Source organism: Echiichthys vipera, assembly GCF_963691815.1.
Source record: "Echiichthys vipera genome assembly, chromosome: 5".
In the NCBI taxonomy this organism is placed as follows: domain Eukaryota; kingdom Metazoa; phylum Chordata; class Actinopteri; order Perciformes; family Trachinidae; genus Echiichthys; species Echiichthys vipera.
The window spans coordinates 24846497-24868660 of NC_139830.1; the positions used below are offsets into that span (position 1 = coordinate 24846497).

At 42.4% G+C, this 22164-nt stretch overlaps 1 protein-coding gene across 2 annotated transcripts in view; it reads left to right on the forward strand.

Moving 5' to 3' along the window:
* The window catches only part of tenm4 (teneurin transmembrane protein 4), a gene marked incomplete at its 5' end in the record, with an annotated part of 123777 nt that overhangs the window by 100414 nt on the left and 1199 nt on the right, over positions 1–22164 (forward strand). For both annotated transcript variants that reach the window (XM_083914595.1, XM_083914596.1), the window contains 5 exons: positions 5921–6093; positions 8381–8616; positions 13143–13439; positions 14472–16086; positions 18228–18370. In XM_083914595.1, the coding sequence (XP_083770721.1) occupies positions 5921–6093; positions 8381–8616; positions 13143–13439; positions 14472–16086; positions 18228–18370 (2464 nt within the window). The remainder of the gene's footprint in view (positions 1–5920; positions 6094–8380; positions 8617–13142; positions 13440–14471; positions 16087–18227; positions 18371–22164) is intronic.

A 22164-nucleotide genomic window follows, 5' to 3' on the forward strand; every position in this document is an offset into this window, starting at 1 on the left:
CATCTGTTGCACCTCGCCGGAGGAATATAACACTCTGACACATAATCAGACGCTCTGTTTAATCTGAGCAGACATGTATCACCTGTGTTTCATTTGGTCGTCACATGAACGGTAGCATAGGCATTTCTCAAGGTAGAGGGAATTGCCTACGGCTTCAACAAATCCAGTGGGTGGTTGGAATTCTGAATTATTTCTCTTTGACTTCTTGTAAAATGGCTGAACTTAATATCAGTTTTGAGAACATAATGGATGTTCAGGATGAGTCTCACCTATACCTAAGAAAATGGAAAATAGTCACAGCATTTTTCAATGTTTGAATTACATTTTTTATTTACGAAAATCACAGAGTTAATCTGGAATAAAAAGGGACACCGTGGTGTTCACATATTATCCTAGAAATGCACTGTCAATAGGGAAATGGCTACAGTATGTATATTAATTGTCGTAAAAGGGAAGAAGTTTGAAAATAGTGTTTAAGCCAGTAGTACATACAGTATATTAAAGGACGCCAGATGCCCGCCATTAACTGTGAAATGGAAATAATAAAATACATTATTACCTAGCAACACTACAATCTCATCTTCTCATCTCATCTTATCTTCATCTGCTTCTCCGGGGTGGGGTCGCGGGGGCAGCAGCTTTAGCAGGGGACCCCATACTTCCCTTTCCCGGGCCACATTAACCAGTTCTAGATGGGGGATCCCGAGGCGTTCCCAGGCCAGTGTGGAGATATAATCTCTCCACCTAGTCCTGGGTCTTCCCCGAGGCCTCCTCCCAGCTGGACGTGCCTGGAACACCTCCCTAGGGAGGCACCCAGGGGGCATCCTTACTAGATGCCGGAACCACCTCAACTGGCTCCTTTCAACGCAAAGGAGCAGCGGCTCTACTCCGAGTTCCTCACGGATGGCTGAACTTCTCACCCTATCTCTAAGGGAGACTCCAGCCACCCTCCTGCAAAAACCCATTTCGGCCGCTTGTACACGCGATCTCGTTCTTTCGGTCATGACCCAGCTTTCATGACCATAGGTGAGGGTAGGAACGAAGATTGACCGGTAGATCAAGAGCTTTGCCTTCCGGCTCAGCTCTCTTTTCGTCACAACGGTGCGGTAGAGCGACTGCAACATCGCCCTGGCTGCTCCGATTTTCCGGCCAAACTCACGCTCCATCGTCCCCTCACTCGTGAACATGATCCCTTACTGCCGAGGATCTGGACACAGCTCTCGCTTTGGGTGTAGAGAGATTGGATGGCCCAGAGAAGTGACCCCCTCACCCCATACTCCCGCAGCACCTCCCACAGTATCTCCCGAGGGACCCGGTCATATGCCTTCTCCAGATCCACAAAACACATGTAGACTGGATGAGCATACTCCCAGGCCCCCTCCAGGATCCTTGCGAGAGTGAAGAGCTGGTCCGTTGTTCCACGTCCAGGACGGAATCCACATTGTTCCTCTTCAATCTGAGGTTCGACTATAGGACGAACCCTCCTTTCCAGCACCTTGGAGTAGACTTTACCAGGGAGGCTGAGTAGTGTGATACCCCTGTAATTGGCACACACCCTCTGGTCCCCCTTTTTAAACAGAGGAACCACCACTCCGGTCTGCCACTCCCTTGGCACTGGCCCAGACTTCCACGCAATGTTGAAGAGATGTGTCAACCAAGACAGCCCCTCCAAACCCAAAGCTTTCAGCATTTCTGGACGAATCTCATCATCCCCTGGGGCTTTGCCACTGTGGAGTTGTTTGACTACCTCAGTGACCTCCGCCAGGGATATTGACAATTATTCCCCATCAGCCTCCAGCTCTGCCTCTACAAAAGAGGGTGTGTTAGTCGGATTAAGGAGTTCCTCAAAGTGCTCCTTCCACCGCCCGATTACCTCATCGGCTGAGGTCACCAGCGTCCCGTCCTTACTGTAAACAGCTTGGACGGTTCCCCGTTTCCCCCTCCTGAGATGTCGAATGGTTTTCCAGAAGCACCTTGGTGCCACCCGATAGTCCTTCTCCATGACTTCTCCGAACTCCTCCCACACCCGCTGCTTTGCCTCTGACACAGCAGAGGCACCAGTACCTTGCAACTGCCTCCGGAGTCTTCCGGGATAACATATCCCGGAAGGCCTCCTTCTTCAGTCGGACAGCTTCCCTGACCACCGGTGTCCACCACGGTGTTCGAGGGTTACCGCCCCTTGAGGCACCTAAGACCTTGAGGCCACAGCTCACCGCTGCTGCTTTAGCAATGGAAACTTTGAACATTGCCCACTCCGGTTCAATGCCCCCAACCTCCACAGGGATGCCAGAAAAGCTCCGCCGGAGGTGTGAGTTGAAGATTTCTCGGACAGGGGCCTCCTCCAGACGTTCCCAGTTCACCCGCACTACTCGTTTGGGTTTACCTGGTCTGTCCAGAAACTTCCCCCATCCTCTGATCCAACTCATCACCAGATGGTGATCAGTTGACAGCTCTGCCCCTCTCTTCACTCGAGTGTCCAAAACATACGGCCTCAGATCAGATGATACGATCACAAAATCGATCATCGACTTTTGGCCTAGGATGCTCTGGTACCACATACACTTATGAGCATCCTTATGTTCGAACATGGTGTTAGTTATAGATAATCCGTGACTAGCACAGAAGTCTAATAACTGACGACCACTCGGATTTAGATCATGGAGGCCGTTCCTCCCAATCACGCCTCTCCAGGTGTCTCCATCATTGCCCACGTGGGCGTTGAAGTCTCCCAGCAGAATTATGGAGTCCCCTACCGGAGCCCCATGCAGGACTCCATTCAGGGTCTCCAAGAAGGCCGAATATTCTAAACTGCTGTTCGGTGCATATGCACAAACAACAGTCTGAGTTTTCCCCCCTACCACCCGCAGGCGTAAGCAGGCGACCCTCTCGTCCACCGGGGTGAACTCCAACACCACAGCGCTCAGCAGGGGGTTTGTGAGTATCCCCACACCCGCCTGGCGCCTCATACCCTGGGCAACTCCAGAGAAGAATAGGGTCCAACCCCTATCCAAGAGTACGGTTCCAGAACCGAGACTGTGTGTGGAGTTAAGCCACACCAGATCTAACTGGTAGCGCTCCACCTCCCGCACAAGCTTCGGCTCCTTCCCCGACAGAGAGGTGACATTCCACGTCCCAAGAGCCAGCTTCTGCTGCCCGTGTCTGGTCCGTCGAGGCCCCTCACCTTCACTGCCACCCGTGCAGCAGCGCACCTGACCCAAGTGGTTCCTCCTGCGAGTGGTGGGCCCACAGGATGGAGAGGAGGGACGCGCCACGTCACTACAATAAAAAACTAAAAAGAACAAGAAACATCGAACTAGGTTTTGGAGAAGTCACAGGTTTATTTCCTTTTTGAAACATATCAGCAAAGTGTACAACATCCTCTCCATCCAAAACATGCTTATTTGTTTAGAAATATATTATGGTTAAAATGAAGAAAAATATTTTTGGGTTTTTAGAGTTAAAAACAATGACTTCATATTTACCTGCAAGCAATCATCTATGTTTCATTTGGCCCAATGTTTTTCCTGAATAATTAGCTTTGAAGGTCACTCCATCACCTGAGGGTCAAAACTGTAATTTGCCATCATCAGAATGAAATTAAACGGAACCTCCATTTATCTCTGCTCAACAAAGTGCACTGCTAAACATTTTGCCCATATTAATTAATGTGTTCTTGCATCCTGTAACCCATACACTGAAATTCATTCAGATGAAGGCAGAAACAAAATGTGAATGTGACTTACCTGAGAACATCTGCTGCACTGTCTTCCCATTGTAACCCTTGGCAACCTCATTTGCACTGTCATTTACCATATATGCAGATGGTCTGCTGACCTTTTGATGTATTTGTTGTAATGATAAGTGCTTATGTTTAAGGATAGCTGTAAATCTATGAAATCATGTAACATTCTGAAGGATGCCTAATTGTTCTCTTGGCCTCTAATTAACAAAGCAGCAATACTTTTTGTCACTGGGGTCAAACTAATGTTCTTAGGTTGATTTAACGCATCAATAAGAACAGCTAAATCATGTAAAACAACTGTTAATGAAGTTGAATCAATCACATGGCTGTTGCCCTTTCATCATGCACGGTCATCACTAAGTCACGTGTTTTCTGAAATTCTGAGGCATCAAGAGGAAGCTAAAATATGAGAATAACTCTGCATTAGACTGAGGTTAGGCATGCTGGAGGGGACGCTGATACGAAGTGTCCGGCCTATTGTTGGACCCAGCGTGAAAGGTCATAGAGCTAGCATGTGACACGGAGGTGATGCAATCAGAATGGACTTGTGGCCATCCAGGGGGAAAGCAGTCCTCTCCTTCTGCTGAGCACCCTACTGCCACATGCCCCTCTTGTCCAGAGAATGCAAGCTAATACGCTGCTGAGTTGAAGCAGGCCAGAGCCATTAGAGCTCAGCAGTGAAGCCCGAGGAATGACTTGAGCTCAAGGCCCTAATTGAGTCCCAAAGAGTTTGGGTCAGTGATCAAGCTGGGACATGCAGCGTCGCTCTAGAAGGAGATTTCAGTCTTATGGAGTCTTTCAGTCTTTTGTTCAGAGGTGAAGGCAAACAGGAACCAACTTTGTCCAATGAATTGAACAGTCAAAAGTGTTACAGTGCAGATGAAGTATAACTTCAACTAACATGCTCTCACTGCAACCACTTTGATTGTATGATGAAATATTTTGCCGATAAAATATGAGCAGTATCAAAAGAAATCAAATGCTTTAGATATGAATTACTCTGCTATTTAGTATTTCCTGAAGTGGAAGACTTTGGTTGAAATGCATCTATGAATCCTAGTCCCCAGTGTAGTTGAGATCAGATAACATTTATCTCAGGGAGATGATTCCTCTCCCACTCTTCCTTTCCATATTGGATATTTGAGATGGCAGCGCTGAGGAAATATCCGTAAACCAGCACCCACCATCTCATTTATTAGCGGCTTTATTATGGCAGGCAGCAACGTCGAAGAGGGCTTTCCAATCTGTATTCAGTGTGCAGATAAAAGTCTTCATTCTAAGTAATGTACCATTCAGTCACTCCCATTCTGGAACACTGGCAATCTGAAAGATTTCAAATTGTTGTATGCCAATGTGCTCTCTGAGCAAAATGAAACAATCTGGCCACTCATGTTCCTGTATGTGATGAACTGACTGATTTGTAGGCAAGGGAGATGCTGCATCTCTCCAAGGAGTCGCACCTCAGTGCCCCTGTTTCATAGACTGTATAATACGATTAGGTGATATCACTAATCTTTTAAGCTAATAAGCAGTTTTCTAAATGTAAAAAGGTGTGCTTTCTTGTCTTGGACGTGACAGTTTTTTCTTGTCAATAGTTTTTTTTTCTATTGCATGCTTTGAAAGTTATTTGCAAAATGAGGAGCATTTATATTACTGTCACATTCACATCCTATTGCAAAAGCTAAAAAAGTCCAAAGTTGTTTAACTCGTTGGTACACCCACTCTCTATTCATGAATAGCAAACTGCTGTAGGCATTGCACACTTTTTAGAAGTTGTGTTGGTTGTGCTTCACTGATTAAAGCTGATAGTTTTGAGTTTTATTACCTCAGACTGCCAACATCGATGGTTTTGCTGCCGTGTTTACTGCCTGTGTTGACACAATTACTATACACAATTTGTGTTACCAAGATGGAAATATCGGACTCCCCTCTTATTACCACTAGAACATAGATAGCAATTCATAATCAAAGTAAATCTGCGATGACATAGCATTAGTCACATTTATGTACATACATGCATTTATGTATACTTGACCTGCATTTGCTTTAATTGCTTCCTTGTGATTTAACAAATCTCAAAAAGGCTCAGAATGTTTTTTTCATGCCACAGCTTCTGTTTACAGAGTTTCAGATGACACCTTTGCTTTCTTTGGCTCACATCAATGTTTTTCTTTGTAGGTATGACAGTTATGGGCGTCTGACTAACATCACTTACCCCACGGGCAGAGTGAGCAGCTACCGAACAGACGCCGACAGCTCAGTCCGCATCCAGACAGAGGGCTCTAACAAAGAGGACATCACCATCACCACCAACCTGTCGGCCTCTGGCACCTTCTACACACTCATGCAGGGTTAGTGTCTTTCACTGTAGCTCAAAAGTGAAGCAGGTGATTTTTACAGTGTTTTGTGTCAGTGAAAGTGCCAAAAGCTTTAACTTTGCTTCAACAACAAAAAAAATAGTTGTTTCTGGTATATATCTTTAAGTTCTGATCAGATACTGTAAATATCATCAAAACCTGTGCAAATCAAACCCAAACTATTGCCATGGTTATATCCAGGATTTATTTAAAATGAGTGTGTTTTGTGATTTTGGGTAAGCTGACCTTTGAAAATGAAATGTCTCCCTATTTATCAACTACCGAGCCTACCCACCGCAGTATGTGTTGCTCCTTAGTTGTTTTAATAAAATGTGTAGTGCAACTCCCATTTACTAGAGTGGAAACATATTTTGACTTACCATCATAAAACAATTCATAAAGCAGAATGTTGGTGGCCCTTACAAGGTCCTCCAGGTTTGGCGAGAGAGATGCAGATCTTACACATTTAAGAATTCTGATATACTGATTTGTAACTGACAAATTGCTTCATTGATTACCAGTTGATAGCTTTGAACTTTCCTCCCTTAATTTTTAAAAGACTGCCCCACCCACATCAGATTTGAACATGTCCTCCACCCTCTAGCCCTACTGACTCCCTGCAAAGCCATGTCTGAAACATAGGAAGACAATCTCTGGTTTCTCAGCGTTGCTCAATGGACTCGTCACCTCCACGTTATGACCTTGTCGTAGGCATCTGCTAGTGAGAAGAGCGGCGCCAGGAACTCTGCTGTTAATTAATTCACTATTGTCTGCTTTGTAAGCTCGCAACTGGCTGATCACATAACACATGGATGCACTGCCGTAAAGATTTCTTTCTGGTCATCTGGTTGTGTTTTTGTCCTCTTTTGGGCGAACTTCAACACACTTCAGGGTTGTTAGTCACAGTGTCATTATATGGAGCTGATAAGTTTTAGATTCAAGAGCGCTTTTCTGTAATTGTCTTCAAAATTGTAGCTGCAACTCAAATCGGTCGTAATCAAGAGATGATAAATTAAATCAGATATAAAAGTTCCAAATACACTTTAAGACAAGATATTATAGCTATCTTAATCTATCTAACTCAGCTGACTGTTGTTTTTCTTCAACAAAGACATTGTTTGGTTTTGATAACTGAAAATAGTGAGCAATGGTCAGGCATACTGTTTCATTTTTTGATTTGTTTTACACAGACCACAGCCCCTTGCTGCACTGCATGCATGCATTTGTGTGAACTGCTCATTTCAGCAGTATTTCCAGCTTCAACTGGTCTCAGTGGCCTCCTTTTGGTAGGGTCGGCCCCAGAGGCCTTTGGTCATCCCCTGAAGTGTCTGTATGATGAAGAGAGGTAAGGGCCAGTGCAAGGTCAGCCCTGCCTCCTCTGCCCATTTCTCTTGTCTCAGCAACACAGCACATCCTGTGGCGCTTTGTGCAAAAGAAAAAGATACAAAAGTCAATCTTCTCACAGGATGTTTATTATATTGTTTGTTCGGCAAAATAAGGAAATTGTCACAATCACTTCAACATGACATGTCAGCACGAGGAAATTACAGTGTATGCTTTGATATTTCTTTCTTCTGTTAAAGGAAGTCAACTAATTTATGTAATGTTTGACAAGCCATTCATTTTCCACTGTTCTTAATGAGAATAATATTCATCCTGGTCCCTGTCAGTCTCCTGACAGGAGGCAAGAAGGAGACATTCTCTGATGAATGTACATGAGATGCTTAGTGGAAACATTAGTCAGTGGTCTAGAGCTGGAACACAAGCTGTCGTCACCTAGGGACAGTAACAGACAGGTTCAGAGTTATCCCTGTGTGTGTGTGTGTGTGTGTGTGTGTGTGTGTGTGTGTGTGTGTGTGTGTGTGTGTGTGTGTGTGTGTGTGTGTGTGTGTGTGTGTGTGCGTGCGTGCGTGCGTGCGTGCGTGCGTGCGTGCGTGCGTGTTCACCCTGCCTTCTATGTGGCCAAAGGCAAGCCAGCAGCTTCTCATTCCCCCATATCCTCGAGGCTGGTGCAACAGCTGTAAAACTTTACTGGCGCTGCGAAACCTCTCACTATTGATCTTTGTTGTCACAGACCCAACATTATCGCAAGGGTTCAGTTAAAAACTGCTGCTAAAGGCTTTCTTTTTGCTGAGCAGCCACTTTAGGTCATTATGTATGTGTCTCACTGAGGTGAATATTAGATTTAGTCCTCTTACATCAGCTGCAGGAAACTGATTATTACTCTTCGTCTGATCTTAATCATAATTGCATTCCCCTATGCCCCCCTCTACATCCTCAGATCAAGTTCGGAACAGCTATTTCATTGGTCTGGATGGCTCGCTGCGGCTAGTGTTGGCCAATGGTATGGAGGTGTCCCTGCACACCGAGCCCCACTCACTGGCCGGCACAGTCAACCCCACTGTCAGCAAGAGGAACGTAACCCTGGCCATCGACAACGGCCTAAACCTGGTTGAGTGGAGACAGAGGAAGGAGCAGGCTCGTGGCCAGGTGACTGTGTATGGGCGCAGATTAAGGGTAAGCATGCCGCCTTGCCAAGAGTGACTCATGCTCACACACAATGAAAAGTACCACAAGATGACTGTAAAATCGCTATCTGGCTCAAAATGGCATTACATTTCAGATACCTCCTTAATATGGCCACTCACTGTGCATTCTATTCTTCACTGAAATACATGCATTCCTCAGTATGAGTCTAAGGTGTAAGCTAATAGATAGCTGCCCTGCTCACTGGAACACAGTCAGAGAAGAGGCCAGACCCCTTTGTTGGCACAGTAGCATCTAAAGCGCAGGACCTTTTTTTCTTTTTTTTTACTGGCTCAACCTTTTGCTATTGTTTAGCCAGCGCACTGACACAAAACAGAAAATGATTGGCATTATAACAAAATATAATTGATAGTCAGAATGTAACCTTAGTAGACTAAATGTGCCTGAGTCTTGTGTATGGAAGTAAATCTGTGTCAACGGATTTTGAATTTTTAATGTTCAATTTCTTTAGCTTTAAAAATTTTTAATGTTTAATTTTTTAACCTTGAATTCTTTAACATTGAATTTATGAGCATTGAAAAATAAAGAGTTTAATTCAGAGTCAAAACATTCAGATACATATTTTCAATATTCAGTGCTAGAAATTCAATTTCAATTCAAATCCAATGACACATATTTACTTCCATACTTGTGCACACTTAGTACTTTATGATCAAGACTTAATTTGGTTTTTAAAGAAACATAACACGCTTAAATAACGGGAGATTGTAGAAACAGAGAAAAATACATAACATTTTAGTACATAAACAAAATAATAATATGTATATACATACAGCACATAAACTGTATATGTACATAAAGTACATAAAGTATATACAGTGCATAAACATACACACAAAGACATATACAAAGAAGTAAAATAAGGTAACAGAATACTAAATAAATAATTACATTGAAACAATAAATAATAGTAATAAATAAATAAATAGGAAGGAATTATAATACCCACCTAGGGGTTCAGGGCCATATGTGATAAGGATTATGAATACATTTCTAAATACAAGGTCTGCTATCTGATTGAGAAATGTTTCAAGGGCTTTTAAGGTGAATAAGGTATAAGTTCAAACTACATCTATCCATGTTGTTATTCTTAAAAGACAATTTTTTGGAAACTTCCAACTCCCAAGCTGAGAGCATATTTACATCTATACATGTGCTAGAGGTGAACCAACCGATTTCCACTCTTTAACAATCATCTTCCCACCTACAGTAGCATAATTGCTGTGTGAATCAAGTCTGCGAGAGGTGTAGAGAGGTTGCTTAGCAGCGATGGATCCACCAGAACAAATAGACTGGGCATACTGTCTTGTAATTTCATGAATAATAAAGTCTGTACTTTGGGTAGAAATTAATCATTGGTCAGGTGATCTCTAAGTTTAGCTCTTCGTAGTTTTCGCAGTGTCCATTATACTCCTAATTATTTTGAATTCTACATAGAACTTTTTTTTTGGTGTGGCATTCAATTAGTTTCCAATATGTTTCAGTACAGTCTTGGAGAATAGTGTTAAGAATAGTTGTGAAATAAAGAGACATAAATGGCCTCGGTAAGCTAACTTCGCAAAGCTGACACAGTTACAAATAGAATATCAAAAGGTCCTTTTTCAAAATGATATAAACACACAATGTTTGACAATAAAGCATTTTGAATGACCCACTGAAAAATGCTATTAACACAGGTAGTTATTATAAGAAATATGTTCCTATAGATTTGCTTGTATTGTTTGCCGTAGCTTTGTAAAGCAAATTAAAACGTTGGTTACATTGTATTCCACATTCTCTGGGAGGCGACATGGCTAATAGGGAGGTGCCACTTTGTCTGTCATTGGTTGTTCATTTAATGGCCCTGTCGTCCCTTTGGAAGTGAAGGCTTCTAATGTATGTTACAGACGATGGCCCCAGGGGTGAGATAGGAAATGGGAGCAGCCTAATGGCAAGAACAGAGGGGATGGACAGAGCTGGAATCATTGAGCGACCTTGAGTGGCATGTCAAGTGATATTACGTGGGTTGCTGGATGAGTGTGTGGCAGTGCGTGCGGGGGAACACACGAATGCATAAGAAAATGAGCTACAGAGGCTGTGTGACTCCGACTTCACAGATCTTTGTTGTGCTATGAATGAGTGAAGATGACGCAGGAAAGAAAAGTGTCTGTGTTGCTTTTGTCGGGACTTCCGCTATAGAAACAGGCCAAACACAGTTCATCTGAACACAATGGCCATGTTGCCATGACACAGACTTGGATTAAAATGGGTAAAATATCTCTTTAAGGCTATATGGGACATGATGGTCCTCAGTTTACCCCTTCCACAGAGACACATGCCACTCGGGCTAGCCCCTCCTAGCCACAGACCATGTTCATGATTTATGTTGGCACACTAGCTTTGTTTCTTCCCATAGAAACAAACCCTCATTTCAGATTGAGTTGGTGGTAAATGTACAGTAATGAGAGAACCCTTGTGGCTGCCACTCTGCCGTAGCAACCACCACTTGAGTGTGAAATTACGAAAAACTGACATCCCTGAATTAGCATTTTAGTATCATCATAGTGTCCTATAAAGAAGGGCTGTTTATTCACAAGAGATATGAGTTCGAAATAAAAAAAACAGATAGAATTTGTTTTAACTGATGTTCATAAAGAAAGTAGAGCAATCGCTGAATTATACACGAGAACCAATGAAAGGCATTTTCGCTTGTGAAACCAGATTGGTATTATCATCTGACACAAATGTCATTGATATTGATTGAGAGATCAGATGTTGCTGTCATGTTTTATGTTGAAGGCAGTTTAAAATTCAACTAATGTACTGTAATAGTTTCTCTTTTGTTTCTACACATCTACTTTATTTGAGAATTTCCTTTTAGAGGCAATGTCCAATTTAAAATAATTCCTCTTGAGTGGGTTTCCATTCTCATGGGATCCTGGGATCTCTGCTATAAGCGGTTTTTTCCAGCCGGTTGAGTCTATGTTGAAACAGATCCTGGCACAAAGAACTTTCTCTCTTTCTTATACTTAAAACAATCTCCATACAATCTTTTTGGACTGACTGCTGCCTCTGAAACACTGTCTAGTGTTATAGGGAATATTGGAGCCGGAGGGGTCTCAGCCTTTGATATTCAGTCACTTATCTCAGAATCTAGGCACTTTAACAAAAGACTAAATGCTGTAGTAAGTTTGCCGTTGTTAGTGCAATCTGGCACATGCTATGACAAGTAGCATGTAAAAGAGTAAAAGAGAAGATAACAACTGTTCTTATTCCTAGATCCTCGCCCCATCCTCACAATACCCATCACTTGTGGGATCAAATTGCTTGTATTGCTCCAAACGTTCATGGAATCATGCTGCTCCTCATGAATCTGGTGCTTTTAGTGTAAAGTAATCCTCTCAATTAGGTATCAGTGACATTAATTGCCTCTTGTGTAATTGTCCCTTCACAGATGAGAGACTTAAGCATGCTTTTCTCAATGTGAGATTGAAAAAGTTAGGCTTTTCCGCCAGCCAAGCCAAATTTCACATCTGAAGAGGAACTTTGTACATTATCAAAAGGATCTGGTAAATAATACAGAATTAATGCCAGCGACCTCTATGACCACGTGTTTCTAAATCTTCCAGATGGTGTTCAAAGTAATGGTTTGTATGGGCATTTGACCTGCATCCTAAGGCACCCCCGTCTCTCTCTCTCTCTCTCTCTCTCTCTCTCTCTCTCTCTCTCTCTCTCTCTCTCTCTCTCTCTCTCTCTCTCTCTCTCTCTCTCTCTCTCTCTCTCTCTCTCTCTCTCTCTCTCTCTCGCTCTCTCTCTGGCTCTCCTTGGCTTCTGCTTACAGAGGCTGCTGATGGAGAAACAGGGTTGTAGGGCTGTTTTGAAGTCTTTTGATCAAATCTGGCAGCAGGTTTGTCTCTGTGCTGACCTGGACATGGTCTTTAGGATTACACTTTTCAGAGCAGTCTCTTTCTACTCACAGTGAAGCCAAGAATCATTCGTGTGCGGTCTCATGCATTCAAAAGAGGCAAAGAAATAAAAAAAAAGTGAAGTGTCATTTAAACAATGTTCTGAGACACACAAGACAAGAATTGATTTTTTTTCTCCTCTTTTCCAATTTACAGAAATGGCTAAATAAAATGAGAGTCATCTGTGCCTGGTAATTCTTTTCAGTAAGCAGTGAAAATGATTTTAATGATCAATGTGGCGCTAATGTTTCTTGCATGAATAGGCATACTCCCACTAAGACTCCACTGTTTTTTTTGCACAAACAAAGAAATATGGTAATTCTTATAATTTCATCACTTCAATGGCTCCTGCAGGCCTGAGATACAGCTCCTCTGTTGTAATTAAAAGCTGTGAAAAGAAGAATATAAAATAATCACTTTGTGATTAAAGCTCTTCTCATAAGGTTCCACCTCAGAAAAGCAGTGCACCAATTCCTCCCAAACCGAACATGTTTATTCCCTCTTTGTGTGGACAAATTAAATGATTCTAACTCCCTGCTTCCTCTCCTATAGGTTCATAACAGGAACTTGCTGTCGCTGGACTTTGATCGTATCACCAGGACTGAAAAGGTCTATGATGACCACAGGAAGTTTACGTTACGGATCCACTATGACCAGGCTGGCCGGCCCACTCTGTGGGCGCCAAGCAGTCGTCTGAACGGAGTCAATGTCACCTATTCTCCTGGAGGGCATGTGGCAGGTATCCAAAGAGGTACCATGTCTGTACGCATGGAGTATGACCAGAATGGAAGAATCACCTCCCAGATATTTGCTGATGGTAAATCGTGGAGCTACACTTACCTTGAGAAGGTACGAACTGGTGGTGCTGCAATGATGATTAAATGGTTTAAAGATAAAAATTGAAAATAAGATGGTTGGGACATGTTGTACAAATAAATTCTGGAGGTGTTTGTGTAAGAAGCTTGACAGGGAGTTAAAAAGTTAACTTGCATTACTCCAGCAGTGTTTGTGCTGCATTATCAGGCTCCAGTACAGATATCAGCAGAAATGTAATTAAAACCTGTCTGGTGCACCACAGACTTTATACCTTGTTACCGTAGCCTGACAGCAAAGCTCAACCTGAAATAGCTCTGATGAGAAGAACAGAGTGAAATGTCATTTTCTACTCACTAATTGAAGAAAAGATTGTTGGGAAGAAGGTGAAGAGCTGTAGTTCTCCAGCTCAGACATGTAATGTGAAAATGGCAGCCCATCACCTTGTTAAAAGTCTATCATCAGTGTTTCAGCAGTCCCTAAGTGCTAAGATGCTGGCAGCCTGCTGGACTAATTTAAAGACATTTTACTGGACATCATTTAAAGGCACAAATGGAAATTTTTGATTTTCTGAAGCTTCATCTCTTAAGGAAATCTTAATGTCAGAGGAATGTCAACAGTTCCATTTTCAGATAGGAAGATAGGAATTAGATTTGGTCTGAGTCAGACTTGCATGCACAACGTGTTACTGCTTCTGACATTTAGCTTTTCCCTTTTGTGATATACCGGCCCAGGGTCTTGAACATTCCCAACCTGTACTTAGAGAGTGTACACAGTATTAAGGGAATGTAAGAAACAGATTTAAAGTTAGCTTTATATTTTATATCATTTATATCATATATATATATATATATATGTTTATATCCTTGCATGTTTATGTAATTGTAATTACTGGTGCAAGACATAAAGTAATGGCTATAGTTAAATCTTATCCTATTTTTATTTTTATTTTGTCTTCATTTTCGATGCTGTATTTATCCAAAAAGCAGATATATTTAATTTAATGATTTTTTTATTGTATTTAAATTACTCTAAGAATAATATTAGTATTTCATCCTCTCTTTACAGTCCATGGTACTGCTGCTCTACAGCCAGAGACAGTATATCTTTGAATTTGACAAAAATGATCGACTATCCTCTGTGACCATGCCTAACGTGGCGCGGCAGACCCTCGAGACATCCCGCTCCATTGGTTACTACAGAAACACCTACCGGCCCCCTGAAGGTAACGCTTCAGTGCTTCAGGACTACAGTGAGGAGGGCCAGTTGCTGCAGACCACCTACCTGGGCACAGGCCGCAGGGTCGTCTACAAATACGGCAAGCTTGACAAGCTGCTGGAGATTCTCTATGACACCACACGCATCGGTTTCTCCTATGACGAGGTGGCGGGCATGCTGAAGACAGTCAACCTGCAGAGTGAGGGCTTTACTTGCACCATTCGTTACCGTCAGATTGGCCCACTGATAGACCGACAGATTTTCAGATTCAGTGAAGAGGGCATGGTCAACGCCAGATTTGACTATGTCTACGACAACAGTTTCCGCGTCACTAGCATGCAGGCTGTCATCAATGAAACGCCGTTGCCCATCGACTTGTATCGCTATGATGACGTGTCCGGCAAAACTGAGCAGTTTGGCAAATTTGGAGTAATCTATTATGACATAAATCAAATTATCACCACAGCAGTGATGACCCACACCAAACATTTTGATGCTTATGGCCGGGTGAAGGAGGTCCAATATGAGATTTTTCGCTCGCTCATGTACTGGATGATGGTGCAATATGACAACATGGGACGAGTGGTGGCCAAGGAGCTAAAGGTGGGGCCGTATGCCAACACCACGCGTTACACATATGAGTATGACGCCGATGGTCAACTCCAAGTGGTCTCCATCAACGACAAGCCTCTGTGGAGGTACAGCTATGACCTTAATGGCAACTTGCACCTCCTCAGCCCTGGCAACAGCGCACGCCTCACGCCACTACGCTATGATATCAGAGACCGCATTACTCGCTTGGGAGATGCCCAATACAGAATGGATGAGGATGGTTTCCTCAAGCAGCGAGGGAACGACTACTTCGAGTACAATTCAGCTGGCCTGCTGGTTAAAGTGTACAACAAAGTGAGCGGTTGGAACATCAAATACCGTTATGATGGCCTAGGCAGGAGGGTGTCCAGCAGAAGCAGCACGGGTCATCATCTGCAGTTCTTCTATGCCGACTTATCCAGCCCCACTCGGGTCACCCATATGTACAATCACTCCAGCTCAGAAATCACTTCACTGTACTATGACTTACAGGGACACTTGTTTGCCATGGAGCTAAGCAGCGGGGATGAGTTTTATGTGGCCTGTGATAACATAGGCACCCCTCTGGCTGTGTTCAGTGGCTCAGGCCTCATGATCAAGCAGGTCCTCCACACAGCGTTCGGAGAGGTTTACCTCGACACCAACCCCAACTTCCAGCTCATAATCGGCTACCAAGGAGGCCTGTATGAGCCTCTCAGTAGACTGGTCCACATGGGCAGAAGGGACTATGATGTCCTTGCTGGCCGCTGGACAACACCGAACCATGACGTCTGGAAACGTCTCAACAGCAACCACATTGTGCCATTCAATTTGTACATGTTCAAGAATAACAACCCTCTCAGCAACAACCAGGAGATAAAGTGCTACATGACGGGTAAGTTCATTTAACACACTAATGTTTTCTACAAACTCCACAAAAATCCCCCTAACCCTCATTTGCAGAGGATTGGAATCCAGTGGTAACCCAGAGTTGTGGCAAAAAAATAAATGTGGTACAAAGTATTAAACTGTCCATAGAAAGCACAGCTGCCTTCCTCCGCAAAGTAACAAGCTGCAAACTTGTCAAGGCCACTGGCCAGGTCTTTTTGATACTCAAAAGCAAGATTTTCAGCAAGATTGATTGAAGTACCCCTCTAACAGCTGTAAATGGCGGTAAATAGGAAGCATCCTCACAATAATCAAAATAATTATTTGAATTTTTAACAGGGAAATAATTGTGTATAAAATACAGTTTACATATGTTAAATGAGTCCTACTAAAGCAATCAATGTGCATATAACTTTTTTTACATACAGTATGTGGGGTGGGAGGTGAGGGCCTATGTCCTCATTCGTGTGTGAAACGGATATTGCTTGCAGTTGCAGCAAACAATACTCATTTCAGGTTTTTTTGTCAAATTTGGTGGGTTTATATTCTCAACAACAAGCCACAAATGGAAGAACAGACCCTGCCAAAATTAAATAGAAAAGCAGTGTGCTTGAGAGGATTTTAGAGCTTACTCACTGGGACACTGAGGTTGTCTTTCTGCTCTTCCGTGCATGTGCGAGGGTGCATGCGTGTGTACATGTGTGCCTATGCCCAGTGGCTATCGTTTTGAAATTGCTCAAAGGGAATCATGCTGCATGGCAAAGCCCCCTCTGTTGTTGAACACTAGGTCCCTTCCCAAAAATATCACATCATTTTGTGTAGCTTTGTGGTAGGGAGGAGGTAAATGGCAGTGAAAGCGCCCCAGTGGAGAAGGAGAGCACAATGGATCCATAGAAACCTTAGCCAGGGCCAGTAGTATCAATCTCTTTGGCTGGAAGGAAAACAACATTGTTAAGGATACTCGGTGAATACTCTGTGGTTAAAGCAATCGGTTTCAGCCAGATTTCATTCACAAATGGGAGATTTAATTATTTTTGTTCATTCTGAATTATATTTACTCAATAATGCTTATGTTGGCTATAAAATAGTTAATATCATACCTTTTATAGTTTATTAATGTACCTATCGACAGCACTGAGAGGAAAAAAACGTATTGTTTAGTTCGAGTCTAGGCTTCTACATATTTCTGTTCAATGAAGCCATTTAGTCGCCTCCCAAACAGAAAGGCATTGAGCCTCGCAGTCCACCATTAGTGGCTGACTGTCATTTGAATGCTAAGCAGACTGTTAGATATACTGTAGTGGGTCTGCCTCAATTGTGATTGATGGCGCTGACATTTCCATTCCTTTCACTAAATTATCAGGGTCCTTTCATTGTCCTCAAACAAATTCTTATTTAAAAAAGCTTTGTCAGGTGCCACAGTGTGGCAGTGCCAATCTGTGACAAACTTGCCCCCCAAGTGTCACAGCAATGATTCTGCTGTCCATAACAAACACAGGGAAAGAGCCAAGAAACACAAGGCTCAGATTGAACAGGCTTTGCTTCCAGTCATGTCTGTAGCCTTCTCTATGATATTCAGAATTAATGACAACTTATCACAGGGGATGGCTGCAGCACCTATAACTGCTGGTGGCTGCGATTAGACGAGCAACATTATCATGATTGCATGGATTTAAATCCCAGACACGTCACTTTCCTCAGCATCTCATTAGAAATAATTATTGCAGAAGAACCCGCTGAGTCTTCAAAATATCTTGTGTTGAAAGTCTGGGCTGCTTTGAAATGACATGAAATTACGGTATATAATTATCAGCACAGCAGACACTCTCAGATGTCACTTGGCGTCTCTGGGACCCAGCTGTGTGTCATTAGTGCGGCACCTGCAGGAGTGGACATGAATCATTGCCACCATCTCGAGTGTTTATTATAGCTTGTCCACTTTCACAAACAAATCAAGTGCTCAGACCGAGTGATGAGTATTTCAAGGAGACAGCCACTTGACCGCAGAATGGCAACTGTTAAAATTGAACAAATCAATTCCTTGTGTTTTTCATTAATCCTCTGCAGCCAGAAATGATTGTGTCTATTGAGATGATAGTATACTATATGTAAATCACCAATTTAATGATTTGATCCCTCCCCTTGCAGATGTGAACAGCTGGTTGGTGACCTTCGGCTTCCAACTGTACAACGTCATCCCTGGCTATCGCAAACCAAGCACAGAGGCCATGGAGCCATCCTACGAGTTAGTCCGCACCCAGATCAAGACACAGGAGTGGGATAGCACTAAGGTAAACCAGTCAACCTTGTCTAACCCACCTTTCACCTTGCCACAGATCACCTTCTTCAACTCTGCTCCCCTCCATTCCAACATCATTAGCAAATAGACATGCTCTGTGTAGCCACACTCCCAGAGGAGCTGCCAGCTATCAGGCCAAAACACATCCCAGTGAGCCAGGTCCCAGCCCCTAGTCCTCATCTTGGGGAATGGGGTCAGGCTAAACAGCTCTTGTAATTGTCCTGCCATTAGGGAAATTCACTCTCCATTCCCTCCACCACTGGCCATTGATTTCTTCTCAGTCTTACACCGTTAGCCAAGGTCTGAGAAGTAGTAGACATGCTCTAATACCCGCGTTTATCAGCCCTTTTAAGTTGCCTCCAACTCAACTGAATTATTGAAGAGGCCATTGTTGTCTTGGGTTTGGTTACAGCGAGACGAGTGAATGCCACTCATCAGGAGGCCAGATTCATGTCGAGTGACACTCTGGCTGCTGCCTTAACACAGTGGGTATTTTCTTATAAAACATTTGTAAGCCTAAAAGCTGCTGGGATGATACAATACAAGGTTATATTGATCAGTGACCTCTGATCTGGCCAGCCAACCATATTAAGCAGGCACACCCAACGGCAAAAAAAACAAAACAGAGAGAGCAGTGATGTGACACCAGCTGTAATACAATCTACTATTAGACTTTCATTTTGAATACTTACGAATTGAAAGCCTTTAAAATAAAAAATAAAAAACATGTAACTAATGTTTTCCATTTCATATCCGCAACAAGTCATTTTTTTTCTGCTTGTGGAAATATATATATATATATATATATATATATATATATACAATTTTACTGTCAGTATAACCCACATTATTTTTCCCAGCCGTGACAGATATACTGGTATTGTTTTCACCTTGTGAGTGTCATCATGGCAAAATGTGATCCTGAAGACACTTACTATAGTCGGAGCTACCAAATAGGTGGATTTGAGTATTTTGCTAGGTGTTTACATGTCTGTCTGTCTGTCTGTGGATGTATTTTGTTGCCAGTAAAGTGTCACGACTATGCATTTTAGTTGAGATCAAAATCAAAGTTGAGTTCAAAGATGGGTGTGATCTAAGCAAGGGCACCGGAAATATGGGGGTAGGAAGTAGTGAAGTGTGTGTTGACAAAAATAGCATGTGAATATGTGCTCTAATGTGCTGTATATGCATTTAAAAGCCATGAAAGGAATTTTAGCATTACCCGAAGAATTCAGCACACCGTGGTCAATAACACATGAAATGAAACACTTAAGAATCCACAGTTATTTTACAGTTCATATGTGAAGTGTAAAACCCTTATAGTAGAAATCCCAGTTATGTCTACATCTAGGAGTGACCACTTCTGAAGGGTTACACTCAAAGCCCCTGGGACTGACTCCTTCTTGCTGCTTGTGCCCGACACTCCACTGAAAATCTCTGAACTCACCCAAGGTACCAATCTACAAGGAAGCTGCAGCAGAGGACATTGAATAATAACCCCAGCAGTTTCCATTTCAAATATTTGAGAGTTGATATGATGGAAGAGTGTTTTAGATTAAAAAGAAAAAAATCATCATTCTTTTTTTTAGACATACAGTTGAAATTCGGACTAAAAAAGGAAACCATTTATGTCATTTAATAAGGCAGTTTTAGCTTTTTTCCAAAATTACTTAGTTAAATTGCTAAGGAAATAACAAACTGCATGATGGGCCAGAATCTGTTTTTAAAGTAAAATCCTTAACCATAATTTCAGAGAGAGGGACAGATTGCTCACATTTTTTCATCATCAGTTTCTTGGAAGCCCTCTTGATAGATGGACTCAAATTTAATTAGACTTGTCTTTGCTTCACTCAGAAGCACTGAATAGAAGTAGGTCTATTTAAGTAATAATTACATTGAAAGCTTATTTTTCATCTACAAACCCAGCCTTTCAACTATAGATATTCAAGTATATTCAGTGTATATAGTAAACTGCTATGTCTCAAAGAAAAATCATGTATCTGAGTCTTTAAATAGCAAGTTAGCCTAGATTTGAAGGTTTCACTCATATTTGTGAGGAAGTTCTTCCTTCAGCACAACTCTGAAGTATATACTGTAATGATACGTAAGAAAAGATTAAGATAATTAGTCTATACACCGAAGTTGAGCTGAGTCATGATGTACTATCTAGAATTCTTGCTTCAAAACGATGCTCTGAGCTGGTAAATGCCATGTTGATCCTTGCTGCAGATGGCCAGACCAGCCTAATTAAATGTAGTGTTCTTTGAAGCATGAGTATAGCTTTAGAACTACACATGGTATATCCTATATTTTATTTTATTTTATTTTATTTTATTTTATACAGGAGCATGCCTGCCTTTCTATCTCTTTTCATTTAAGCCCTTATTTCGCCATGCTGCTGAATCCGCACACAGATTGAAAAATGCCAGACAGATGAGGTTTGTGCTGCACAAAGCTTGATCTCTCATTCTGGGTTGTGCTGGAGGCTGATTGCACCCCTTGCTATGTGAGTGATGCCTCTGTGGTAGTGTCCCAGAGGGCTGTTTCAAAGTGGAGAACATTGCCCCCTTTCCCCCCACCTCTTTTGGGACAGCTGACCGGGTCACACTGTTGGCACGGTAAACAGACATGGAGTGGCATAGTGTGAAGTGTCCCCCCAGGCCATCCCTCAACAGCACAGCTGCCCCCCTGTATCCCTCGTATGTTTCCTCTTCATGCAGTATCTGATGAGGTGACACATCAAAGAGCGGGCAGATCTGCTGGTCACTGCAGCATGCTCGCCACTCCTCAGCCCCACCCAATCCTCCAGCCTATAGCCACCCTCTAACAGAGAGACAGAATTAGAAACTGTCAGGAGGACTTTGGATGTGACTGCTTGACTCCTCGGGATGCTTGCAGCTTCTTATCTTGGGCGATGGCAGGAAGGCACAGTGTTTGAGAGCCTTTTTGTTGCTGCTCAGACGCATTCAGGCAACTGTCTAACTGTGTGCTGGCCAGCTTCCATTTCATATCACTCCCCTCATTTTGATGTCTTTCTTTCTTCCTGAGGAGTATCTCTTGTCAAGAAGTATTAGGACAAAGTATTAATTTTGGCTTAAGGAAATATGGTATCTATACAAAGCTTTGATCCCTAAAGGAATGATACACACTATTTACCACCCGATTCCTGTTTCATATTTGGCACAGCATGGCTGTCAGAAGACAGTAATTTCACCCTTTTTCAAAATATCATGCCTGTCACAAATGATCAGAGAGATTTGTATTTGCTTACAAACACCTCTGCCCGTCCCCTACCCTGACTGTGCGAGATAAATTCACAGCTTCGAAGCCTCAAGGCTTTGCTGTTTGACATTGATAATGGATGTGAAGCAATTACATCATTATTTATATATCTAAGGTACCAAAGATGTTTTAATAAAATTAGAATATGGGATCAATGTGATCTTTTTTATATCAACTGTAAGCTTTTATTCTGACACGTTCATTTATTGTTGAATGAATCTGATGACACCATTGGCGTTCTACAATAGTTTTCAAGGACATCTGTTTTCAGCATTGGATGATAAAGATTTTTATTTTACCATTTTAATCATTTTATTCCTGTAGGTTTGTCAGCATCTGTTAGATTATGTTGATCATGTTTTTTTTGTGTTGAATTTCACATTAATACATGAACATTTTACAAAAGGTCAAATCCTCCTCGTTCAGTCATACACGTTAACATTAAAAAAAATGGCATATGTAGTCATAACTTTGAATTTGAAATGATTGAAGTGTTAATAAAGC